At 43.4% G+C, this 22,544-nt stretch overlaps 1 protein-coding gene across 3 annotated transcripts in view; it reads left to right on the top strand.

Moving 5' to 3' along the window:
* Positions 1–22,544, top strand: part of PHF20 (PHD finger protein 20) — a 1,063,788-nt gene that overhangs the window by 410,670 nt on the left and 630,574 nt on the right. For all 3 annotated transcript variants that reach the window (XM_085619024.1, XM_085619022.1, XM_085619023.1), the window contains one exon: positions 20,175–20,402. In XM_085619024.1, the coding sequence (XP_085475150.1) occupies positions 20,175–20,402 (228 nt within the window). The remainder of the gene's footprint in view (positions 1–20,174; positions 20,403–22,544) is intronic.

Genomic DNA, 22,544 nt, shown 5'->3' with positions numbered 1-22,544 from the left:
CCTAAAGAGTACTATGCGCTACACTATGAGCATGGAGTAGCTTACTTGCCCTCTAGGATTTTTCTGGGGTTCAGCGCACTGCGTACCTGTTCACAGTAGATCAGCTGTGGTTATCAGACTACAGCTGGGAGAGAGCGTTCCCTCAAAAGGAAAACATTATTACCTGGGCTCAGCTCCTCTCCGTATTGACTCTTAGCATAAGAATGAATCTGCAGCAGTCTGGCAGGGCCTAGTGCGAGTGTCTCCTTAATTCAGAGATCAGTTCATGGGGTTTATAAAGGGTTGACCACTGACTTTTAGCCTACGTTGGGGGACTTTACCTTATTCCGAGACATAACTGGTGTGAACCAGCATGATTACAATACATCTGCTTGGAGTACTTTTTAGATCTTACCTAGTGACTGCTTTGAGCTATTTATTGCTTATGACCTAAAGTAGTCCGTACCAATACTTAGTGGCATCTAGGTCACCACATTGCTTGCCATTGGTTGGTTTTATTGTCAGTCTCATTTGCGTACTTCTTAGTCAGTTGCTTTACTTCGTCTTGTTGTTTGTCTCTCGCCTGAAAGATCGCCTCTATACTGTTATTTTGATTGAATTATTTGTATCATAACGCTGCTTATATTTGAGAAACTTTTTAATTTTTCATTTCACCATGTCATGCAAGTACAGGTTTCTCTTGTACTCTTTCTTGTGTGCTGCTTCCTCACTCAAGTCCTCTCCCCCTCTGCTGTGTGTTGCTCACTCCTAGCTTGTTTTACTTCTCCTGCCCTTACCAGTCCCGCTTTACTTTCTCCTGTTTTAAATTTATTTTTTATCCCCCACGCTCACTTGACTGGTGGAGGGGGGGGGGGTTGGGGGAATAATGTGTGTTGGGTCATTTTTTAAATTTTTTTTTATGAGTACCTTTTTGTTTTAACAATAAGCAGCATCATCCACAAACAATCTGTTAGCATCACAGTGCTTACTTGATATTGGAAAAGAGTACAAATATCTGTAAACTGCAACAGCATCACACCAGTAGTTTGATATGCCCCCCCCCCCCAATATCTTATGTTATTGGGGGCACCCCTGTGGTTAATAAATCAGCTTCTCCTGGCGATACTCTTTTTTATGGTGTGCCACATGCATTTGATTCTCCTTTGTGAGATAGAAGTAATCAATATAGATTTTTTTTTGAAAGACCTATGTTCAAGGCATATGAATATGAGCTGCAGATTACACACTTTTGCATAGATCGCCATCTAGTGTTGGGCCCGGATGTTTGCAGTTTGTTTTTCCTCTTGGAAAGTCTTTGGAAGTCACGAGGTCGGTGACTCCTCCTTTGGATCGTATTGCGCATGGGCTTCTGCTCCATCCTCAGATTGTTTTTCGCCAGCAGAGAAAGATGGAGAGTAGTAATAACAGTGAAGAAACCCATGTGTGTATCTAAATAAGATAAACTAACAGATACAGGTAGGCGGGTGGGCGTGTGTAGATCTGCAGCTCTACATGTCAAGAACAGATGCATAGTGCATCCTCACCCCAATTCGCTGTATTGTTTCGATCGCGATCTCTTCAATCAACGCGCCTTCTCATCGCCACAAACCTTCGGTTCCAGTCGTCGACGGCGGCCTTCGGGCCTACCCAAGCTCCGGTCCCGGCTCATGGAAAGAACTCCATTTAAAAAGTGCCCTCGATGTGGGTCCAAATTTCCCCACACCGATCTTCATGAGGTATGCAACCTCTGCCTCTCCCCTGAACACGAGGCTCGAGACTGTCCGACCTGTAAGTCTTTCCGATCCAAAAAGACTATTCAGGACCGAAGAGCCAGAAGGAACATGGCACACTCCTCGACGTCCATTCCAGTCGACATCTTCGGAGACGACATCGACGGTCCGGAACATCATCGCACCGAAGAGGACCACGTCAGCGCTTCCGCGGCCGACGAGTCAGATGTGGAAGACATCACTCCGGCGCAGAGGGTCGTGAGTACCAATCTACCCCCACACACACCCGCGCCGACACCCAAAAAGGCTTCGGTCACGCCCCCTCGCCTCTGGGCCTAAGCAAGACCAGAGACACTGCTACACACATCCCACCTTCGGGCCCGGTGAAGAAGCCAAGTAAGCCTTCCAGCGGCTCGAGCCAGCCTACCAGCGGTGCCGAGAAACACACTTCGGCACCAAAAAAGAAACCTGCCTTCACCTCGACACCGAGCTCCGCACCGAAGCCCTCAGGGTCGAAACCCAGATTTTCGGTACCGACCAAACCACACAAGGCCACCGACACTTCCAAGCCGAAGCCCATCTCGGCGCCGACCAAGAGACCGGAGGGTCCCAAGCCAGGTTCTAAGCAACAAACCGGCACAGAAAAACCTAAAAAGACATCGGCCCGACGCCTTCGGCGCCGACGGACCAAATAACCTTACCAGAGCTATATACACCGGATCCCTTGCAAAAAACTCTCACCAAGGATCCAAAAACTGGACATTTGACACTCTACCAAAAAGAGACATTTGGAGAGGCCTGCTCCGTCTCCACCTCCAAAGAGGAAGGACTCTGCTACCTCTCCGTTCAGAATACCTTCCCCTCCCCCTCCACCTCCTCCTCCTTCCCCACCTCCACCCCCTCCGCCCTCTCCACCCCGACCTCATCGTTCTCCGACCCCGTCTCCAGACGATGATGATCAGGGGGACCCATATCATAATACAGGGGATGTGCCACAGGACCCCACCCCTACAGGATCCCCAGATCCATGGGACGATTACAATATTCCAGATATCCCCAACGTCCCACAAGACGATCTTAACCCTTCTAGACCATCTCCACCAGAAGATTCATTAGGGTTCAACCATCTTCTGCAAAGGGCGGCACATTATCACGGGGTGGACTTGCATACCGACCCCGTGGAGGAAGATTTCCTCCTAGACACATTTGATACCTCACATAGGTCCACCTCCATACTGCCCATGCTCAAAGGGGTGGTAAAGCATGCGGCAGAAGGTTTTAAGGACCCAGTTAGAGCCAGGGTCATTAACCCACGTATTGAAAAAAAATACAAACCTGCTCCCTCAGATCCCTCCTACATCAGAGGACCAGCGCCACTAGATTCTTTAGTAGTATCTACGGCACGTAAAAGGGCAAATTCACAAGCGTCAGGTGATGCACCACCACCTGACGAGGAATCAAAACTACTAGATGCATCAGGCAAACGCACAGCATCCCAGGTGGCCAACATATGGCGTATAGCAAACACTCCGGCATTACTGGCCAGATATGACAGAGCTCATTATGCCGAATTAGAAAGCATAATGCACCATCTCCCTGAAAAATATAAAGCTAGGGCCAACGAGTTAATTCAAGAGGGTAAAACAATCACGAATACCTCGATACGTTGTGCCTTAGATGCAGCAGACACAGCCTCCAGGGCCATCAACACCAGCGTCCTTCTCCGTCGCCATGCTTGGTTAAGGGTATCTGGTTTTAAACCAGAAGTACAAGCCTTCATCCTTAACCATCCCTTTGACCAGGAACATCTATTTGGGCCAAAGGTGGATGAGGCCTTAGAAAAAATGAAAAAAGATACGGATACCGCAAAATCCATGGGGGCCTTACAGTCTCAGACGCTCCTTTCGCCGCTCCTCCTTTCGGAGTACAACCAGATGCTACTCCTCAGACACAGCGTCCACATCATACAAATCCCCCTACTCAGACCACCTTTACAAAAGGTTACCAAAGAGGCGGCTACAGGGGTAACAACAACAAGGGCAGAGGCAAAACAAACAACGCCCGTTCTGCCACACCTCCTACCCAATGACTTCCCCCCCTGCTCCCCCCAGACCATTCCTCTCCGGTCGGGGGCAGACTCCAACATTTCCTTCATGTCTGGGAGACCATCACCTCAGACAAATGGGTGACCCAAATAATTCGGTCAGGCTACTGCCTAGAACTAACATCTACCACCCCAAACATTCCACCCAGGCAACGCCCAATGTCACAAGAACATTCAAAATTACTAAAGCAGGAGGTAATCTCCCTCCTACAAAAACAGGCAATAGAACGCGTTCCTGTCAATCAACAAAATATGGGGGTCTACTCCCTATATTTTCTCATACCAAAAAGGGACGAGACTCTTCGACCTATTCTAGATCTCCGGCCCCTAAACACATACATACACTCAGACCATTTTCATATGGTAACGCTTCAGCAGGTACTTCCTCTCCTCTCCCAAAACGACTTCCTCACCACTCTGGACTTGAAAGACGCATACTTCCACATTCCAGTGCACCATGCTCACAGAAAGTACCTCAGATTTGTAGTGGATGGACAACACTACCAATTCAAAGTGCTCCCGTTCGGAGTCACAACAGCACCACGGGTATTCACCAAGTGCCTGGCAGTGGTGGCGGCATTAGAAGACAGCACATTCACGTCTTCCCATACCTAGACGATTGGCTGATAAAAGCCACTTCATACAATCAGTGTGTACAACACACCTCCAACACAATCAAACTACTTCACCAACTAGGCTTCACGGTGAACCACCAAAAGTCACAGCTACAACCATCCCACATAAAACAATACCTCGGTGCCACCATCGACACCTCCAAAAGCGATAGCCTACCCCAATCCCGCCAGGATTGGAAGCATTCAGGCTTTGCGACAAAAATTCATAGCCTACCCCAATCCCGCCAGGATTGGAAGCATTCAGGCTTTGCGACAAAAATTCATACCGCAACACTCCCTTCTAGCACGAGTGTTCATGCAACTAATAGGGATGATGGCCTCTTGCATTTTCATAGTGCCCCACGCAAGACTCCAGATGCGTCCCCTCCAAGAGTGCTTAGCGCACCAGTGGAACCAGGCCCAAGGTCAACTGACGGATCTGGTGTTGGTAGACGGTCGCACCCATCGCTCTCTGCAGTGGTGGAACAACACAAACCTTTCCAAAGGTCGACCGTTTCTGGACCCGGTTCCCTAGATAATACTAACAACGGACGCACCGCTCTCCGGCTGGGGAGCTCACCTATTACATCTCACCGTGCAGGGCACATGGACACCTCAACAAAAGTTACTCCATATCAACCATCTGGAGTTACTAGCAATCTTTTTAGCCCTAAAATCTTTTCAAATACAGATTTCAGGCAAGGCTGTCCTCATTCGCACAGACAACATGACGGCCATGTATTATATACAAAAACAAGGCGGCACACACTCTCCACAGCTCTCTCAATTAGCACAGGGCATATGGAGATGGGCAATTCCCCACAAAATCTTTCTCCTAGCTCAACATGTCCCAAGAGTCCAAAACACCGTGGCAGATCTGCTCAGCAGACACAACAAATCCACGAGTGGGAACTTCACCCACAGGTTCTTCATCCGTTCTTTCAAATGTGGGGGCATCCACAGATGGACCTCTTTGCCACCCACGAAAACACAAAATGCCCAAGCTTCGCCGCCAGATACCCACACCCATTGTCCAAAGGAAATGCGATATGGATGAACTGGTCAGGCAAATTTGCGTATGCTTTTCCGCCTCTCCCACTCATTCCATTAGTGGTGCGCAAACTACAACACTCCCTCACACTAATCCTAGTAGCTCCAACGTGGGCCAGACAACCGTGATACTCCACGCTGCTGGAACTCTGTAGTACCACACCAAAAACTACACCTCTCACCATGCCTCCTAACCCAGAACCATGGAGAGATCAGACACCCGGACCCAGCTCAGCTCAACCTTGCGATCTGGCTCCTGAAATCCTAGAATTTGGGTACCTAAATCTTCCCCCTGATTGTATGACTGTCATCAGAGAAGCTAGACGACCTACCACTAGAGCGTGCTACGCTGCCAAGTGGAAACGATTTGTTGTTTATTGCCATAACACCGTCAATCCCCTGGACGTGTCCATTCAACACATCATAGGCTACTTACTCCACCTACAAAGGTGCAATCTAGCCTATACGTCCATTCGACTACACCTCGCAGCAATTGCAGCTTACTTACAAAACAGGCAACATCTTTCAATCTTTAGAGTACCTGCCATTAAAGCCTTCATGGAAGGCCTATAAAGAATAATTCCCCCCAGAGTACCACCCTCACCTGTGTGGAACTTAAATGTTGTTCACACAAGGCTAATGGGGCCTCCCTTCGAACATTTACACAAATGCGAACTACAATTCCTAACATGGAAAACAGCTTTGCTTGTAGCCATCACTTCCCTTAGAAGGGTCAGTGGGATACAAGCACTTACCAGACAAGAACTTTTTCTTCAAATGCACCATAACAAGGTTGTTTTCCGTACCAACCCAAAATTCCTACCTAAAGTCATTTCCCCTTTTCACCTAAACCAATCTGTAGAACTACCAGTATTTTTCTCGTAATCACAGACTGTTGCAGAAAGGGCTCTGCACACATTAGATGTCAAACGAGCCTTACTCTACTACATCGAGAGAACACAACCTTTCCTCAAGACCAAACAACTGTTTGTCTCTTTCTCTCCACCACACAAGGGCAACCCTATCTCAAAATCAGGGATAGCTAGGTGGATTGTCAAATGCATTCAGATTTGCTACCACAAAGCAAAACAAACGCTATCCGTTCCCCCTAAAGCCCATTCTACACGAAAGATAGGGGCTTACATGGCATTTTTAGGGAACATCCCATTAGAGGATATCTGCAAAGCAGCTACATGGTCAACACCGCACACTTTCACTAAACACTATTGTGTAGATGTGCAAACTAAGCAACAAGCTAGTGTGGGCCAGGCTGTACTCAAAACATTATTTCAAAACACTGCAATAGATGCCGGTGGTTGCCGCTAAGGTTGGGAACTGCTATATAGTCTATGAAAAAGTGTGTAATCTGCAGTTCATATGCCTCGAACGGAATATGCTACTTACCAGTATGCATCTGTTCTTGGCATGTGGAGCTGCAGATCTACACACGCCTACCCGCCTCCCCGGCTACCTGTATCTGTTCCAGTTTATCTTATTTAGATACACACATTGGTTTCTTCACTGTTATTACTACGCTCCATCTTTCCCTGCTGGCGAAAAACAATCTGAGGATGGAGCCGAAGCCCATGCGCAATACCATCCAAAGGAGGAGTCCCCGACCTCGTGACTTCCAAAGGCTTTCCAAGAGGAAAAACAAACTGCAAACATCCGGGCCCAACACCAGATGGCGATCTATGCAAAAGTGTGTAGATCTGCAGCTCTACATGCCAAGAACAGATGCATACTGGTAAGTAGCATATTCCTTCCCATCTAACAGCCTGTGTATATGCATTATTTGTGACCTTCCACTATACAACACTTTTTTTTTGTTGAGTTTTCTATAGCGCGAACCAGAGCAGAGAGAGCATAAAAACGTATTTAACAAGGTTCGGCAGATAGAAATGAGAAGAGATTTGTTTGGTGCAGTTAGGAACAAGTTCGAGTAAGTCATAGAGGCGAGGGTGTCATTAAGGAAGGTGTAGAAACAAGTTTGCAGTAGTTGACTGGTTCAATGCCTTGTAAGTCAGTGAGATAGCTGGTGTGATAGGGCCCCATACGGAAGGCATGTGAGGAATTAAGGGAGGAATTTGCACATCAGGATTGATTTTGCTTCCCTTTTGAATAGTGGAGTAGAAGAGATTTTTCTGATGTAGGGAGGTAGCGAGTTCCATATTCTTGGTGCATCCCCGGAGAATTCTCTGTCAGAAGTTCTTTTTCTTGCTGAAGCGTGAGGGTTTCAGGAGTAGATTGTTGGAGCTCCTAGAGTCTGTTTCCTCCAGATAAAGTAAGTTTCTGGGATAGGTACTGGGGGGTATTGTGGTGTAGAGCTTTGAATGATGCAGGCCATCTTTAGGTGGATTCTACCTTGGTAGGGTAGCCAGTTGAGCGCCTTCAGGTGTGGCGATAGGTGGTCAAATTTCCTAGATCCTGTTGGCAGTCTTGCTGCTGCGTTGAGACAGGCTTTTAAAGCTGCTGTTGAGATTTTGGGAAGCCCCGAGAGGGTAGTACATCCGTGCTCCAACCTCGAGATGACTAAAGCCTGAACTGCAGTTTTGAGGCCAGGGTTCTCGCTTAATGGTTTAATTCTTCTGAGATAGCTGAGGTGAAAGTAGGCATTTTTAGCCAACATGTTGATGTGAGTTTGCATGTTAAGGTTCTTATCCAGAATCAGCGTACAATTTAGAGCAGTGATCATCTTGGTCCATTCCTTTATCGCTAGAGAGTTTTTAGGGGGGGAGACTAAAAGAAATACTGTGTTCTGCGAGTTTAGCTTGAGGAAGTTGGTCGTTAGGCAGTGGGCGGTCTTTTTGAGAGCTTGATTCATCATCTTTATCTCTTCAATGGAAGTGATCTTGATGTAAAGTTGTCATCCGCGCGTACATGTGGTAGGAGATATTCGCCTGCTGTAGTAGTTTGATTAGTGGTTCGCCATAAAGGATGAATAGCGCGGGGGATAGCGTTGAGCCTTGTGGTTCTCCAAATGGGTTGGGTGAAGAGGGAGAAAGATTTTTATTCACCGTGAATGATTGCGTTCTGTTTTCCAAAAAGGATTTGAACCATTGAAAGGACTGTGCCAGATAAACTCATCCTGTTTTCCAGTCTTCTTTGAATTTTGTCGTGATTGACAGTGTCAAAGGCTGATGAGAGGTCGAGCCCGGTTCTGAAACCTGATTGGCAGTCAATCAGTAGTTTGAAATCTGTGCTGTGTTGGTTCAGTTGTTGCTGAACACATTATTCGAGGACCTTGGCTAGCATGGGGATGATGGTTATAGGTTGGATGTCATTCGGGTCAGAGGGGTTTTCTGTCATTTTGGTTTTTTTTAGAATAGGGGTGACTTGACCAATTTTTAGGCAATCTGGGAAGTGATCTTGCGCTAGCGAGGCATTGATGATTTTGGTCCAGAGAGGGGAGATGATATGGTAGATGTGCGGTAAGCAGTTTGAGGGGAAAGGGTCATTGAACTGGTTATCGGGTTTGATAGTTGCTAAGGTATTAGTGATATCACTGAGATCGTAAAGTTTGAAAGTAGACCAATGAGTTATTTTTAGGCAAAGGTAGATCAAATTATTTAGGATTTTCAACTTGTGTGTTCTTTAGGGTAGCTGAGTTAATTGCTGCCGACCTGAGCTCGAGTTGGGGGGAGTTGGTTTTAGCTGTGAAGAATGAAGAAAATTCTTCATTACTTAGCTGCGATTTCGAAGTCAAGATTGCTGTTTTGGCCAATTTGTTAGATTGTTGTTTTAGCATTTCGACGAGTTTTCTATGGTCTATTTTTGGCATTGTCTAGTGTAGAATACTTTTGATACAAGAGTTTCTGGATTTTCTTAGTAGTTTGAGTTTGAGGGGGGAGGGATGTTGTCTCCATTTCCGTTCAGTTAAGCTTAGTTTACGTCTCGATTCATTCAGGGCTCCGTTGAACCATGGGTTTTTGTCTTTGTCCAGTATTCTTTTGATTTTCTGTGTGGCTACTTGGTCGAAGACTTTGGTCATCGTGGAGTTGTAGTGAGCAGTGAGGTCATTGGCGTCTGACATGTTATTGGGAGGGGTGAGTACTTTCTCACAGTGGGAAGCTAGATTATTCCAGTTGATGTTTTTCGTGTCTCTTATCCAGTGTCTAGGCTTGAGTTGCTGCGAGTAAGTTTTCTTTCTCGTGGAGGGAATTTGGAAGGTAATAATGTGATGGTCTAACCAATCACAAGGGGTGATAGAGCTAGATTTAATATTTTTTTCTTTAGAGATGATCCAGTCAAGTGTAGCACCTTTGGAGTGGGTGAACTTTGAGACGGCTTGGATCAGGGAATGATCTGCTAGGAAGATTTTGATAGTGTTGACCTGCTTGTCTAGGGAGTCTTCCCAATGGAGATTGAAGTCACCAAGGAATAAGTCATTAGAACAAGAGGTCGAGTTAGTTAAGATGATTTCCATAAGTTGGTCTGTGAATACAGCGTTCTTACCTGGGGGATGGTAGAGTGTTTAGTTTGTAGGAGTGGTTATCTGAGGATTTTAAGGAGATCCCGAGATATTCACACAAATCTAGGGGTTCAGAGTGAAACTTCGAGATAGTGATGTCGGATCGTTGTATGCAGGCGATGCAGCCACCCTTGTTGTGAGGTATGTCAAGTCTTATGGTGTAGTTTGGGGGGGGGACTAGAAGGTCTAGGCATGGGGGAGGATGAGTCTGTGAGGCAAGTTTCCGTGAGGATAGTTATGTCTATTTTCAGGTTCAGAATGAGGTCGGCAATGTCTGAGGCGTGTTTTAGGGCTGAGCAGCAGTTTAATAGGAGGCAGGAGATCTGTTTTGAGGCATTCTCTAATGAAGGCTCGTGATTTTCAGAGGTTGAGGTTATTGTTTGAAGGTTATTCAGGTTTATGGTTCTGTGATTCGGTTGGGATGTTCAGTTTGGGTTGATGGGAACTGGCAGAATAGAGAATTCTTTCTTATTGGTGAGGGAACAAGTAGGAGTTTCGTAGAATAGTAGTAAGGTTTGGATTTCCAAGTCCGATAAGTAGTTGGGGTGTTTACGTGTACGTAATTGTTGATGAGGCAGTGGGATAGTGTTTATCACGTTGTTGGCTGCAGCTTGAGATTTTTGAAGATGGTTGATTTTAGAGAGAGAATTTTCTGCGAGTTGTAAGATGTTTCTGATTTCTATGATAACTTTTTGTAGGTTCCGGGATGTAAGGTTAGTGTGGGTTTTGAGTGTCTAGTTGAGATTAGTAAGAGGGGGGAGTCAGGAGCGGCGCGCAGAGGGGGCTGGGGATAGTATTGCTAGGGGGTTCAATGGTTGTGATGGTAGTGTGGTAGGTTTGAGTGGCTGGGAGTAAGGTAGTCGAGAATGAGTGGGGTATGCGTGGGTTGGGGGCTTTTTTACAATTCGCTAAAGTTGCCTTGTCGTGGTCAATTTCTCCGCAGGTCGGGGAAGGGTTGGGGGAAGAGAGTTGTGGGGATAGGGGTGGTGGCGGAATGTGGAAATGATGAGGGTCGGAGATTGGATATTGGGGGAGGAGCGTTGTTGTTCCTTTTAGTGATGGTTCTGGGTAAGGGTGTCAGTGGAGTGAGTTCTAAGGGAGGTGAGTTGTTATTGCTTCCTTCAAAGGTTTTAGGTAAGGGTGTAGGTCGCTGAGATTCGGGAGAGATAGAGATAGAGGGAGTAGTTTGGTCCTGGAGGACACTTTGTGGAGTGTTGGTGTGGGTTATTAGTGTGGGAAAGTATTTGTCGAATAGTTCTAGGTCATCATTGGCTGCTTGAATAAGAACATTGCCATTTTTGTAGGAAGTTATATTCAGGGTGGCTCTAAGGTTTTGTGTGGGTGTCGTCGTAATCCTGGTTCCGTAGGGAATATTTTTCTTGCCATGGATTGTAAGTAGTTTGGAGAAGGCAGTTCGCTATTTGGCCATTTTTCTTGTGAAAAATATAAGGTCATTGATTATTACACCTTTCTTTGCATTAAAGGAGGGGTCCAAGAACAGTGTTGGGTTTTTTTTTCTGAGGAGGTTGTTTTGAGGTTTTGAGGTTTTTGGGGAATTTTTAGATAGCTTGGGAGGGTATTGATTAGAATACGCGTTGTTTCCTGCGGGTTCCATATGTGGTCCAGCCATTATGTGAATTTCCTTGTTCTTGGTGGAGGGACCAGTTCGCACTCATTTTGAGGAGTAGCTGGGAATAAGTATTTCAGAGGGGTAAGTAAAGGAACAGAGCAGGCCAGAGTGGGAGAGAAAGTGTTTTAGAGGTAATTAGAGAAGAAGAAGAAGGGGGCTGCCCAGAAAATCTAGCTGGTCTAAGTATGACAGGGACGTTACAAGAAGGCTGCTGTTTTGCAGGTTGCTGCCGATGAAAGTATTGCAGGCTTTTGTAAGCACAGACAGGAAGTTCTCGATTTCTTTTTACTGTTGTAGGCTCGGGCTCTTGTACCCTAAGGCAGGAGGAAAATGGCCCAGGCTAAAATAAGGATGGCTGCCTGTTTGTAGGCGACCCTCTGGAGGTGAATCGACTTGTTTATTTTTTTTATTTTATTTGTTATTGTTGCTTGAGTGATCTTTGTATGCTCCAAACATTACCCTTTGTTGTTGTCAGTTCAAGGGGGTGAGAGAGGCCCTCTGGGTTAATCACTTTCTGCAGTCCCTTGCTCTTGAAACTGGAGTCTCTTGTGGCTGCAATGGCTCCGGTCTGGGGATAGAGCGGCGAGCTCCTGCAGTAGGGGACACTCCCATCGGCGAAATGGGACCTGGGGGGAGGAGGGCGAGCTATCCGAACAGCCTCGTGGGGGCTCTGCGGCTCCGCCATGGCCAGCCGGTCATGTAGAAAAGAAAGAAAGAAAGAAGGATGGAGCAGTTCAGCAGCAAGTAGACTTCCGGGGGGCTCTGGGCCCTGGTGAAGCAGATAGCCTGCTTGCACTCAACAGATGTCGGTTGGCAAGGAAAGTTGATGTCTGGAGGCAAGTCAGATGGGGAGTGGTGCGGAGGGAGAAAGTAAGTTTGCGATTCGGGGCAATAAGAGATTTAAGCTCATTAGAGGGATCTCAGCCTCGGTAGCTCCATCTTTAAGCTCCTATTCTTCCGGGCGGCCATCTTTACTTTTATACAGAAGCGTTTTAATGTAGTGACCACCTTGTAGAGAGAGAGCGGTAAGCCACTCTATGGTATACTCACCATAGTAATGGCTGTATTTCTCATAATTTTAATGAAAGCAGTATCCTTTCTATAGTACTTGCTGGAGAGCTTGTGGCAGCCTTTATATAGTATAAATCACTGGGATAATAAGTATACCCTTAGTTGGTATACTTTGTTCCAATAGACATACTACCAATGTCCTGCCGATCCTCCATCTTGTTTGTCACTGCGTATATTACTGAATTCATGAGTTCATTAACTTCTTCTTTAGCAGTATATGAACACTTAAAGTAGAAGGTAATTACCTTATCCGTTACATTACACATATTCAAACTGTCTTCTAGCTCTCAATGCCAAATGTAGGCTCCTCAGTAGTGTCCAGAATTCTTAGAAAACAAAATCACTGAAGTTTAGAAAACACTACTGTAAACACGGATCTGATAATTGCTTAAAATCATTTTCTATCTTACTGATTTACGGAAGCCTCTCCTTAAAGTATTCTGGCATTACTGTCCCTTGCTCACTAACATTTTTCTAACCATCCAATGCATCCCAAACTGGCTGCCACATTTCAGTTGGTGTTCTAATGTTACCGCCATTACATGGAGATCACATGGTCATCTGTATGGAATAGTCTCTGTGGTGTAGACTTCATGGAATTTTATGCAGTCAGTTCTGTAGTTCTTATTCAAACACGGCTGCCATCCATTAACTGCAGCCTCTGCAGGTAAGATTACACATTTATTTAGTCCTGAATAAGACTTTTCTTGCCACATATATGTGCAGATGCTATGTATTTAATATAAATAATAAAACTATTTCTTGTCTAGAGAAACTTTCCATCATGGCCTCCGCCAACTTAAAAGTCTACCATAATACTTGTATTGTTCTAGATGTAATATTCAGAATTGAACCTGCAACTCAGTGTTTTATCTGTCCTGAACTTATTTCCAACACTAAGCAATTAATTCAAACCTGCTCTGCTAACCTCGTCTCAGTAAAAGATATTTCACTGTCCTGTACTATTCAAATATATCTGCTGTATCTCTCCACATGTGTTGAATGTTATTGCCAGGTTCGAATCCTGCGTGTTGAGTTGTATAAAACCTAACTACCCGATATAGTTAAATGTATGTGTATCACAGATGTGGGGAAAGAGCGCAGTTATTTTTACTATAATTACATCCCCGGTAACATGTCAATAGTGTCTGGATAGTAGCTGAGTCTTGGTTGTTGTTCTTTATCTTTTACAATATACTTAGTCTAAATAACAGAATCTCTCAATAGCCTCACAACACCACAATACAACCACTTTCCATATAAGTATGGCTATCATCATATTAACACCAAACTCCTTTATCTTGTTAATTTGACAATAGGTGCACTAAACAAAGTAGGCACTAATTTAACTAACTTTAGTTCTCCACCTAATTACTCATGTTGTTACATTCCTGTTTCCTATAACTTGTATATATTCTATCAAATCCACCATTATAGTCTATGGTAAATCAATGTTTCATCATGAAATAAGTATACTTATTTCTGCTATTCAGTCATTCACATTTTTAAGTCTTTATCTGTATTGAATCAATTTTAAACTGCTCGTAAGGCTGACCTGCCAACTTAAAGAAAAATCTGTGTGAGGAAAGGTGGGGCATAGGAAGAGGCTGGGGCTTGTGCTGAGAAGTACCCAAGAGGTACTGGTTTACGGTGGTTTTCAGCTTATTTTCTCTGCCACCGTGTTGTATCTGCCCCTCAATGGGTGACTAAGTGATGGGAGCTGATATCGTGTGTCACACGGTGGCATACTGTGACTTGGCAGGTCTGCTATGGGGTAAATCCAAAAAGCTTCAATGTTCCTTAGCTGCAAATCTGTTACCACCCCCAGAAAGCACTCTAGAAAGATAATTACTTTTATTGAAAATATGAGGAATACAGCCATTACTGTTATGTTATGTTAGCGAAGCTTATAAATCGCACTACGACCCATGGGTGTCCTGGCGCTACACACTGACTCTCTGTAAGCGGGGTGCCTAAACCGCAAATAACCAAGTCTTCAGCCCCTTTCTGAAGGAAAGGAGCTCTGAGGCCTTCCTAAGATGTACTGGCAGGCTGTTCCAGGCTTTCGCCGCACCATAGGAGAAACTTTTTCCTCCCCAACTGGCCTTCTTTATTAGGGGAACGGCTACTAGTCCTCCTTCGGTGGAACGCAGCTCTCTGCCCGGAACATACTATAGATAGGCTGACCGCGCACTCCCTATTGTCAAAGCATAAGTGGTTAGATGAATGAAATGTATTTTGTTTAGTTCTCCCTTTAAAGGAGTATCACATATACACCATAAGAACAGTATCATGTGGAAAGCTTTTTGATTGACTGATACTGTAAGTAATTATTACCTTTATGTGACTAATCAAATGATTAGTAATATTTTGTGACCAGTATTTGGGGAATGTTTCTGAAATGAAGTATAGAGTTACAGAAGAAAGTATTTTGTACAATTCCTGTGATACAAATAATATAGATTTATTTTGTGTCGGGGGACTCCTAACATTATGTATGATAAAAAGTATTTATTTTCTATTTTTAGTGAATTTATAATATGACATGAGACGTATTATATTTGTTTGATGGCCTTGAAGAAATTATTGTATATATTGCAAAACAAGCTTTGGCTGATTAAAATCGAATGAAGAGAATAAATAGTGAACCATTTTTCCATATACTGGAGAAGAATATTTAATTACCCCCCAAATGATTTTATACATAGGAAACTTATGTGAATCTATTGCAGGTTTTATTCTTACCGCATCATTGAATGTTGAACTATGAGGTTACATAAGTTCCTCAGGAAAGAAAACGGCTTGTATTTTAATTAAAGACAATAGGCAATCACTGAGAGTGAAAAGTCCGCTTGTGGAATATTTAATTTTTTTTAATCCACTTAGTGCATCAGCAGTGTAGATTTATCCTTGAAGTTCAGCAAGAACATCTCATAATGGGCTAAGTTATAGGTGGTTAAAGAAGACAGAAGTTGACATTTTGATAGACTTTCCTCAACCAAACTATTTTCATCCTTAAAGTATATGGTTTTGTCTTTCGAGCAGTTAATTTATCATACTTTCAAAATACTTCACTTTAAATGCGCTCACTCCTTCGACTGGGTGGACATAGCTGAGGAGCAGAAAATTAACAATGTGTTAGATTATTTGGAATATGTAAGGAGAAAAAGGAGCAAAGGTCAGTCAAACTACTACAAGCAAGAACAATGAAACACATGCACTGCTTGATGAACAAGAAAAATTTAGTTCCCTAAATGTCAGCAGTGGACAGTTTGAAAACAGCCATTCAGAAAGCTGGTATAGAGGCTTTGACCTAGGGCGGGGCAAACACTAGACCAGAAAGGCAAGTCAGCAAATAAGAATTAAGATAATAAAAGTGACAATAAACCCATAACCAACAGAAGCAGTAGGCAGTCTAAGGCCATTGTACGTTTTTAGTTTGTTACACTAGAAGCTTTTGCCTACCCAATAGCTGAAAGCCTTTTGGTCGGTGAGACATAACTAGGAGGTGATTTGACTGCTGTGTTCATGACAAGCATGCTGTTGGCAAGACTGCAAGGTAGCTGTGTAGATGTAAGTACACCTCTTCTGAAAGCACAAATGTTTGGATGCAGACTGTACAGTGGGCACCCAGCTTGACCAGGCTGTCTTGCCAAAGGTTTTGAGATGAAGCTCAGCGTCTGTGCCCACTTCTCATGTCTTTGACAGATTTTCTGTTTAAATAGTTTACGAATCTATAACGCGTTCAATGCTAGCGAATAATAAATTACTTGCCTGTAAAAGTCCATCTTGTTCAAGAGATCTGATATTTTGAAGCAGGGAATAGCCCTGCCGTTGTGCAGGATCCTGGAGCACTTTTCTTAAATATATACAAATATTTTTTCCCTTGGAAAAAGCAAAGTCTCCTTTTGGGAGGGGACTTTGTCCTTCAAGTTCATTTCCTCCATCGAAAAGATTTTTTTGACTACCTGGCTTATCTGATCCTTGTCTATCTACTGGTTAATGTGGGAATCTAATGAATACATTTACAATTGTGACTTAAAAAAAGAAAAGGCACTTGCTTCTGAGGTTACTTTTTTCTGCATTCCCAGAAAAGACTGTTGTAACAGGCAGTCACAAGGGTGTCATGCATTTTCTTCATTCTTCACACAGGAGTCATATAAGTGTTGTCAAGTAGTTTTTGGGTGGGGTATGGTAGTGTGTACTTTAGTACTGGATCCTTTTGGATCCAATTATCCAGATGAGACAATCTGAGGAGTCACAAACTTGATATTCACAAATGATGTGGGGAGTTACACTCACGCCTACATCTGTGCTTTGGGTTTCACCTTGACCAACCACAGTGCAAATATCCAGATTTGTGGCAGAGACGACACATTAAATAAATTTGTTGGAAGTAAACTGTAATGCCTTCCTTCCAATAATGTGGAAGAAATTACAAATATAACCATGATATACAGCTGACATGAGAGCAAGATCAAAATGTTTGACATGGAAGGATCATGCACTTGGCAAGAACTACATAGACACAACTTGTCACTGACACCATCATGTGTACTGGTGGTTTAGGACTAAGTTGCACCATTAGACCAACGTTTTTCACTAATGGGTGATTTGGGAGAAGGATCTGTTCACATCTGCAGTAAAAGCAAATTGATGAAGCATTGTCTAGGTTTCAGAAATGGATTTCTCTTAGGACTTCTTGACCAGTGAAATACATTTGCCTTCCCTCTCTTCTTGCTGCTCTCTGTAGAAAACTCAGAATGTCCTCAGTCAGTATTATCATAACATATCCCAATACTCAGCAGCAGTATTGGTGCTCAGGAGTCTGTAAGTGTTGGAGTAAACGCAGCGGTTATATACAAAAATGCAGGATCTTCTGCCTAGACAGAGGAGGTCTTCCACTGCAAACCTCTGATGCTCACGTTAGTGAACTGCCTCCTGGTTTTCTCTAGCATGGAGAACGGCACATTCCAACTAGATAATATATTCTGAGTTGGAAAGCACTCTGCACTTTAATCATTGAAGGTGTTTTGGCCCACTTGAAATGTCAACAATAGGTTTTCCTGTATTTGCTGCGTCTCACAAAATGTGCATGGCAGCACTGCTTGGGGTTGGTTCATGGCTTTTTTCAATCATCCGTTTAAAATGTTCCTTTCTTGGTTCTTCAGTCATAAAGGATTGTCTGGAATGTTTGTGTGAGGTTTTTCTGCTGTCAGGATACCTTCATCTAGGCATGCATTCTCTTTAAAATTAGTTTTAAAAAAATATGAAATTTCCCTATTTAAATGTGAACTGGCACTATGCAAAAGAAACAATCGATGGACAGAATGCTTGACAATGCAAACATTCACCCCCAGTCACAAAGATATGGGTTTAATCCATCATTCTTTTGCTCACCACACCACCCAAGTTTGGACCCAGCCATATGCAAATCAGTCTTGACCCTGTTCCTTGTGGGAGCAGTTCAGCCCGAACTGTCAAGCCAGGTCCTTCCTGGACCGGAAACAAGCATCCTGGGACCGGTTTCAGGGTATCACCCTTCTTCAGACAGGCTAGCTTGAATCCAGTGGTGTAGTAAGCACCGGACCCACGTCTGGGCATAGCCTTCCCACTTAGGGCGACAAATGCAAAAGAAATGGGTACCTTGGGTCCTGTGCTCTTCATGCCACTGGAGTCATGCTATCCTGGCTGAAGAGGGGTGAAACCCCGAAACTGGTCCTAGGATGCATGTTTCCAGTCCAGGGAGAACCTGGCTTGGCGGTTCGGGCTTGACTGTTCCCATGAGGCACAGGGTCAAGAATGATTTGCATATGGCTGGGTTTAAACTGAAATGGCATGGTGAGCAAAAAAACTATGGATTTAGGCCCAGATCTTTGTAGTGGGGTGAATGTATGACATTATTCTGCATTCTGTCCATCAACTGTTTTTGCAACTGGCACTATGTACATAAGTGGAGAGATATCCCTCTATTTAAGAATTAAATGACAGAACCACGTTGTAGAACTAGGATTGTAAGTAACAAATCCGTCTCACTTTTGCCAATGCAAGATATGTGTGTTGGTAAGCAGAGAAGTTGAAGAAAAAATTGTGTGATTATATCAGTAGCCCATCGTTGTATTGATGTTCTTTAAGCAAAACATTGCACTATTTAGGTCCGTGTTTTACAGTCAGACACAGTCCCGAAAGTATTTTGAAGATGAAGTGTAAACCAGTGAATACATAGGCAATGCATCCCTGGGACTGTGGCCTTCCATCACAACCAGTGAGATATAGCACCCAGTCATTCCTTCATATTGATTTATTTCTAAAGTTTTAGATAGCGTGAAGAAGACCATTTAAGGTCTCAGAGCTCTTTAGAATATTCAAGCGATATGTATAAAAATACCATTAACATAAGGATGGGAATCTGCGAAGGTTGAATCCTCAAGCGAGAACACCTTGGAACCCATACAGAAAACTACCTGAGAAGTAATTACATAGTCTGAGAGAAATACGAAGCGTGCAGATCAAAGGATAAGTATTGGAGTATAGTTCTTGAGTTCTACTTCAGAAATGTGTTCAACAGTATCCTATCCTTTTGACTTCTTTCTTGAATGACGCACTTGATGAGTTTATTCGGATTACAGGGGGTAGTGTGTTCCAGATTCTAGGGGGCAATACCCAAGAAGCCTCAGTTATGACTTCTTTTTGCAGAATGGATGTGGTTTCAGCAGTAGGGACCTGGAGCCTTCTAGAAATTCAAACACAACAATTAAAAAATATATTTCTTGAAGGACTTTCCTTCTACACAAATTAACACAATCAAGTATACGATAAAAATAAAAACACAATATTAAAAAACGGAGAAATATAACCAGACAGTTCACTCTGTCATCAAAAATTGCTAATCTAGAAAAACATGTAGATCGCCTAAAACACAGGTAAAACTTCCATGTCAAAGCATCATGGCGAACCCATCCAAATTAAGCATTAATGTGTAAATTTGTGTAGAAGGAAAGTCCTTAAAGAAATATATTTTTTTTAATTGTCAATAATAAAATAACTGAGAACATTTGGTGGTGGTTCATAAGTGCTCAAACCATTAGTGAGTGGTATATGTGGAGTATATTGTGATGGTACGAGTATGTATTATTAAATATTGAGTGTATCCAAAAGGAGAAATTGTTTTAAACGTTATGGTTATTGGGTGCTCCATCCTTTTGGTTTATAGATCCCCCTCTCCTTGAATTTCAAAATTTATCCAAAATATGCATTATATTGCTTTATGAAGTAGAACGCTTACCAACAAATCCAGGAAATTTAATAGCTGCTGGTAAAATACTAAGCTAGCTTCGGGTCTGACAGTAAACTGCAGGACATGGGTTTCAGTTCTTTTAAAGCCCCTCAGGCTTTTATTGTTAAATCAATGAGAAGAGTGTCTAATAATACAAGTAGGAATAATTTGGTTTGTGATGCGAACATACAAATAATATAATAGTATAAATATGTCCGGTTACCTAGTTAATCAAAGTTTTTATTTTAGATGACCCTTCTGCAGCTAATGCAGAGAAACTACCTAAACCTTCAAACAGTATTTTAAGGAAGATAAAATTGAGGAAACGTCGAACAAAACGCGAGAAGGTACAAATCCCTAGAAGATCATCACGGTTGTCTTCCTGCAATATGCCAGAGGGGACTGAAGTACTGCATCTTCCAGCAAAGGTTCAGTCTTTGAAAGAACATGCTTCCAGTCCACAGGAGTCTCCACAAGGTGTGTAGCTAACTAGCTTTAAATCCAGATGATAACTTAATAAACTTTGAATTTTCCTTTACTTTGTACTCTCAGCTCTTCTCTATCCTGCAGTGAAAATGTTAACATTTTACTTGCCTGATTGTTATGCATTTAGTTCTCTTTCTCCAGCATGTTATATTTACTTTATTAAAGTCAGCCTGTCACTTAATTCACATGCTTTGAAATTGCTCCCTCAGACTTGTATGATCATATCTTTGTTCAACTATTGAATAATATTTATAAAAACAGTAAAAAGATGTGTTGTAAAATCAGCAAAAATCCATATATAGCGGTAAATAGCCATAACGTAATTAACCATCAGAAAACAGGTTACAATAAAAAGCTAAAAAGAAGTCTAAAAATGTGTTAATGTGAGCCAGTGCAGAGCACGTTTTGAAGATCTTCCCACGGAATAGCAAACAGTCTAGTCATACATCACTCGGAGAAAAATAAAATGCCGGTCTGTATTGCCAAAACCCATAAGATGTAGGAATAGGTAGTAATAATAGCAAGTGCTCTAACATTTGCAAAGAGGAATTATCACAGGGGCAAACTAATATAGTTTTCAGGTCCTACTGGCCTGTTGGAAAGCAGAGGAGACTGCAATTGATGCTAGCTGAAACTTAGTTAGAAGGAACCATTGCCAGACATTCCTCTCAAGCGGAGTTAAGACTCCGGTCCATCACTAACTTTGATGGCTAGATAATATCTTTAATGGTCGTTTTATCCTATCCCCTTCACTCCCTGGTAGCAGAGACGGATCTCATAAAAGATTGCTTGACCTTATTACACTCACCCATACCCAGCTTAAGAGGGCAGCCATGTAGTTCCGGCCTGCCCAGTGCCTCAGCGATACTGTTTATGTATCCCAGCCTTGGGCTCTTGTGACCATTGTCACAACCTAAGCAGTCTAAGATCAGCTTGCGCTTAAGGGATTTATGCTGGTTGTTCCAAACCAGCATCCATAGAAGAAGTTGGGCGAGTTTTATGTGGTCTTACAAATGAGGTAAGCTTAGCACATTGTGGAGAAAAAAGTGGGAGCTACTTGGGCCAATCTTCTCCGAAAACTATTCTCCTGCTGAAGTTTCGAGCAGTCCTGGTACCTCCATCAGGCTGCCCTCAGTGTCCAATTGAAATTTCTCCCGATGTTTCATTGGTTGCCGGCTCCTGTCACTCATACCCGTCCTGCCACACCTCAATTTTTCACTTGAGCTGCCACTCGTTGTTCGTAAGTTTCTGTGTATATTACATCCCACGACCTGCCACTGGATAAAATAAAATCTCTCCGTGGGCATCCGTAAATTGGCTGGCGTCCCTGGATTTGAATAATCCATGGACTCCATTTGTCAACGGGGTTTGTCTGCGGCAGTTTAGGCAGGACAAAATGAATAAGTTTGCCAACTTCCCACCAAGGCCGCAGAACTCCCAACGGGTGCATTCATAAAGCGGGGGTAGGACCCCCTGGTTTCACAACCACTTCAAAGGCGCTTGGAGAGCTCACAGTGTGTTAATATTGGCTTTATTGACCGCAGATGCGTTTCAGCTTAATGCCTTTCTCAGTGCGGTAAAACCAGTGTCTGATACAGTATCAGGTTCATTTAAAATTATCCAGATTTTTAATTGTCTACTCCGTGGCCAATTAGAGGGCAGCAGTCTCTCCCGGCATGGTGATGACGTGCCTGCATCCTCGATGTTATAGATCAAATTGAAAACCTCCAATTGAAATTTCTCCCGATGTTTCATTGGATGCTGGCACCTGTTACTCATACCCATCTATCCACAATAATCCCTCACTTGGGCTGCCACTCATTGATGGTAAGTTTCTGTGCATATCACACCCCTCGCCTGCCGTTGGATGAAATACAATCTCCCCGCGAGCATCCGTCAAATGGCTGGCGTCCTGGTTTTGAATAATCCATAACCTCCATTGGTCAACTGTGTTAGTCAGCTGCGGTTCAGGCAGGTCAAAGTGAATGTGTTTTTCGCGATTCCATTGTTCTTCTGATCCAATGTTTACAGGGATCACAGACTGCACTGCTGGTGCCAGTATTTTTTAACTTTATTATTTAATCCCTAGTGCAACAAACATAGGTACAGCCTACGCGTTTCGGCAATTTCCTT

This window comes from Triturus cristatus, chromosome 7, assembly GCF_964204655.1.
Source record: "Triturus cristatus chromosome 7, aTriCri1.1, whole genome shotgun sequence".
Taxonomy (NCBI): Eukaryota; Metazoa; Chordata; class Amphibia; order Caudata; family Salamandridae; genus Triturus; species Triturus cristatus.
This window is presented reverse-complemented; position numbering and strand designations above follow the sequence as displayed.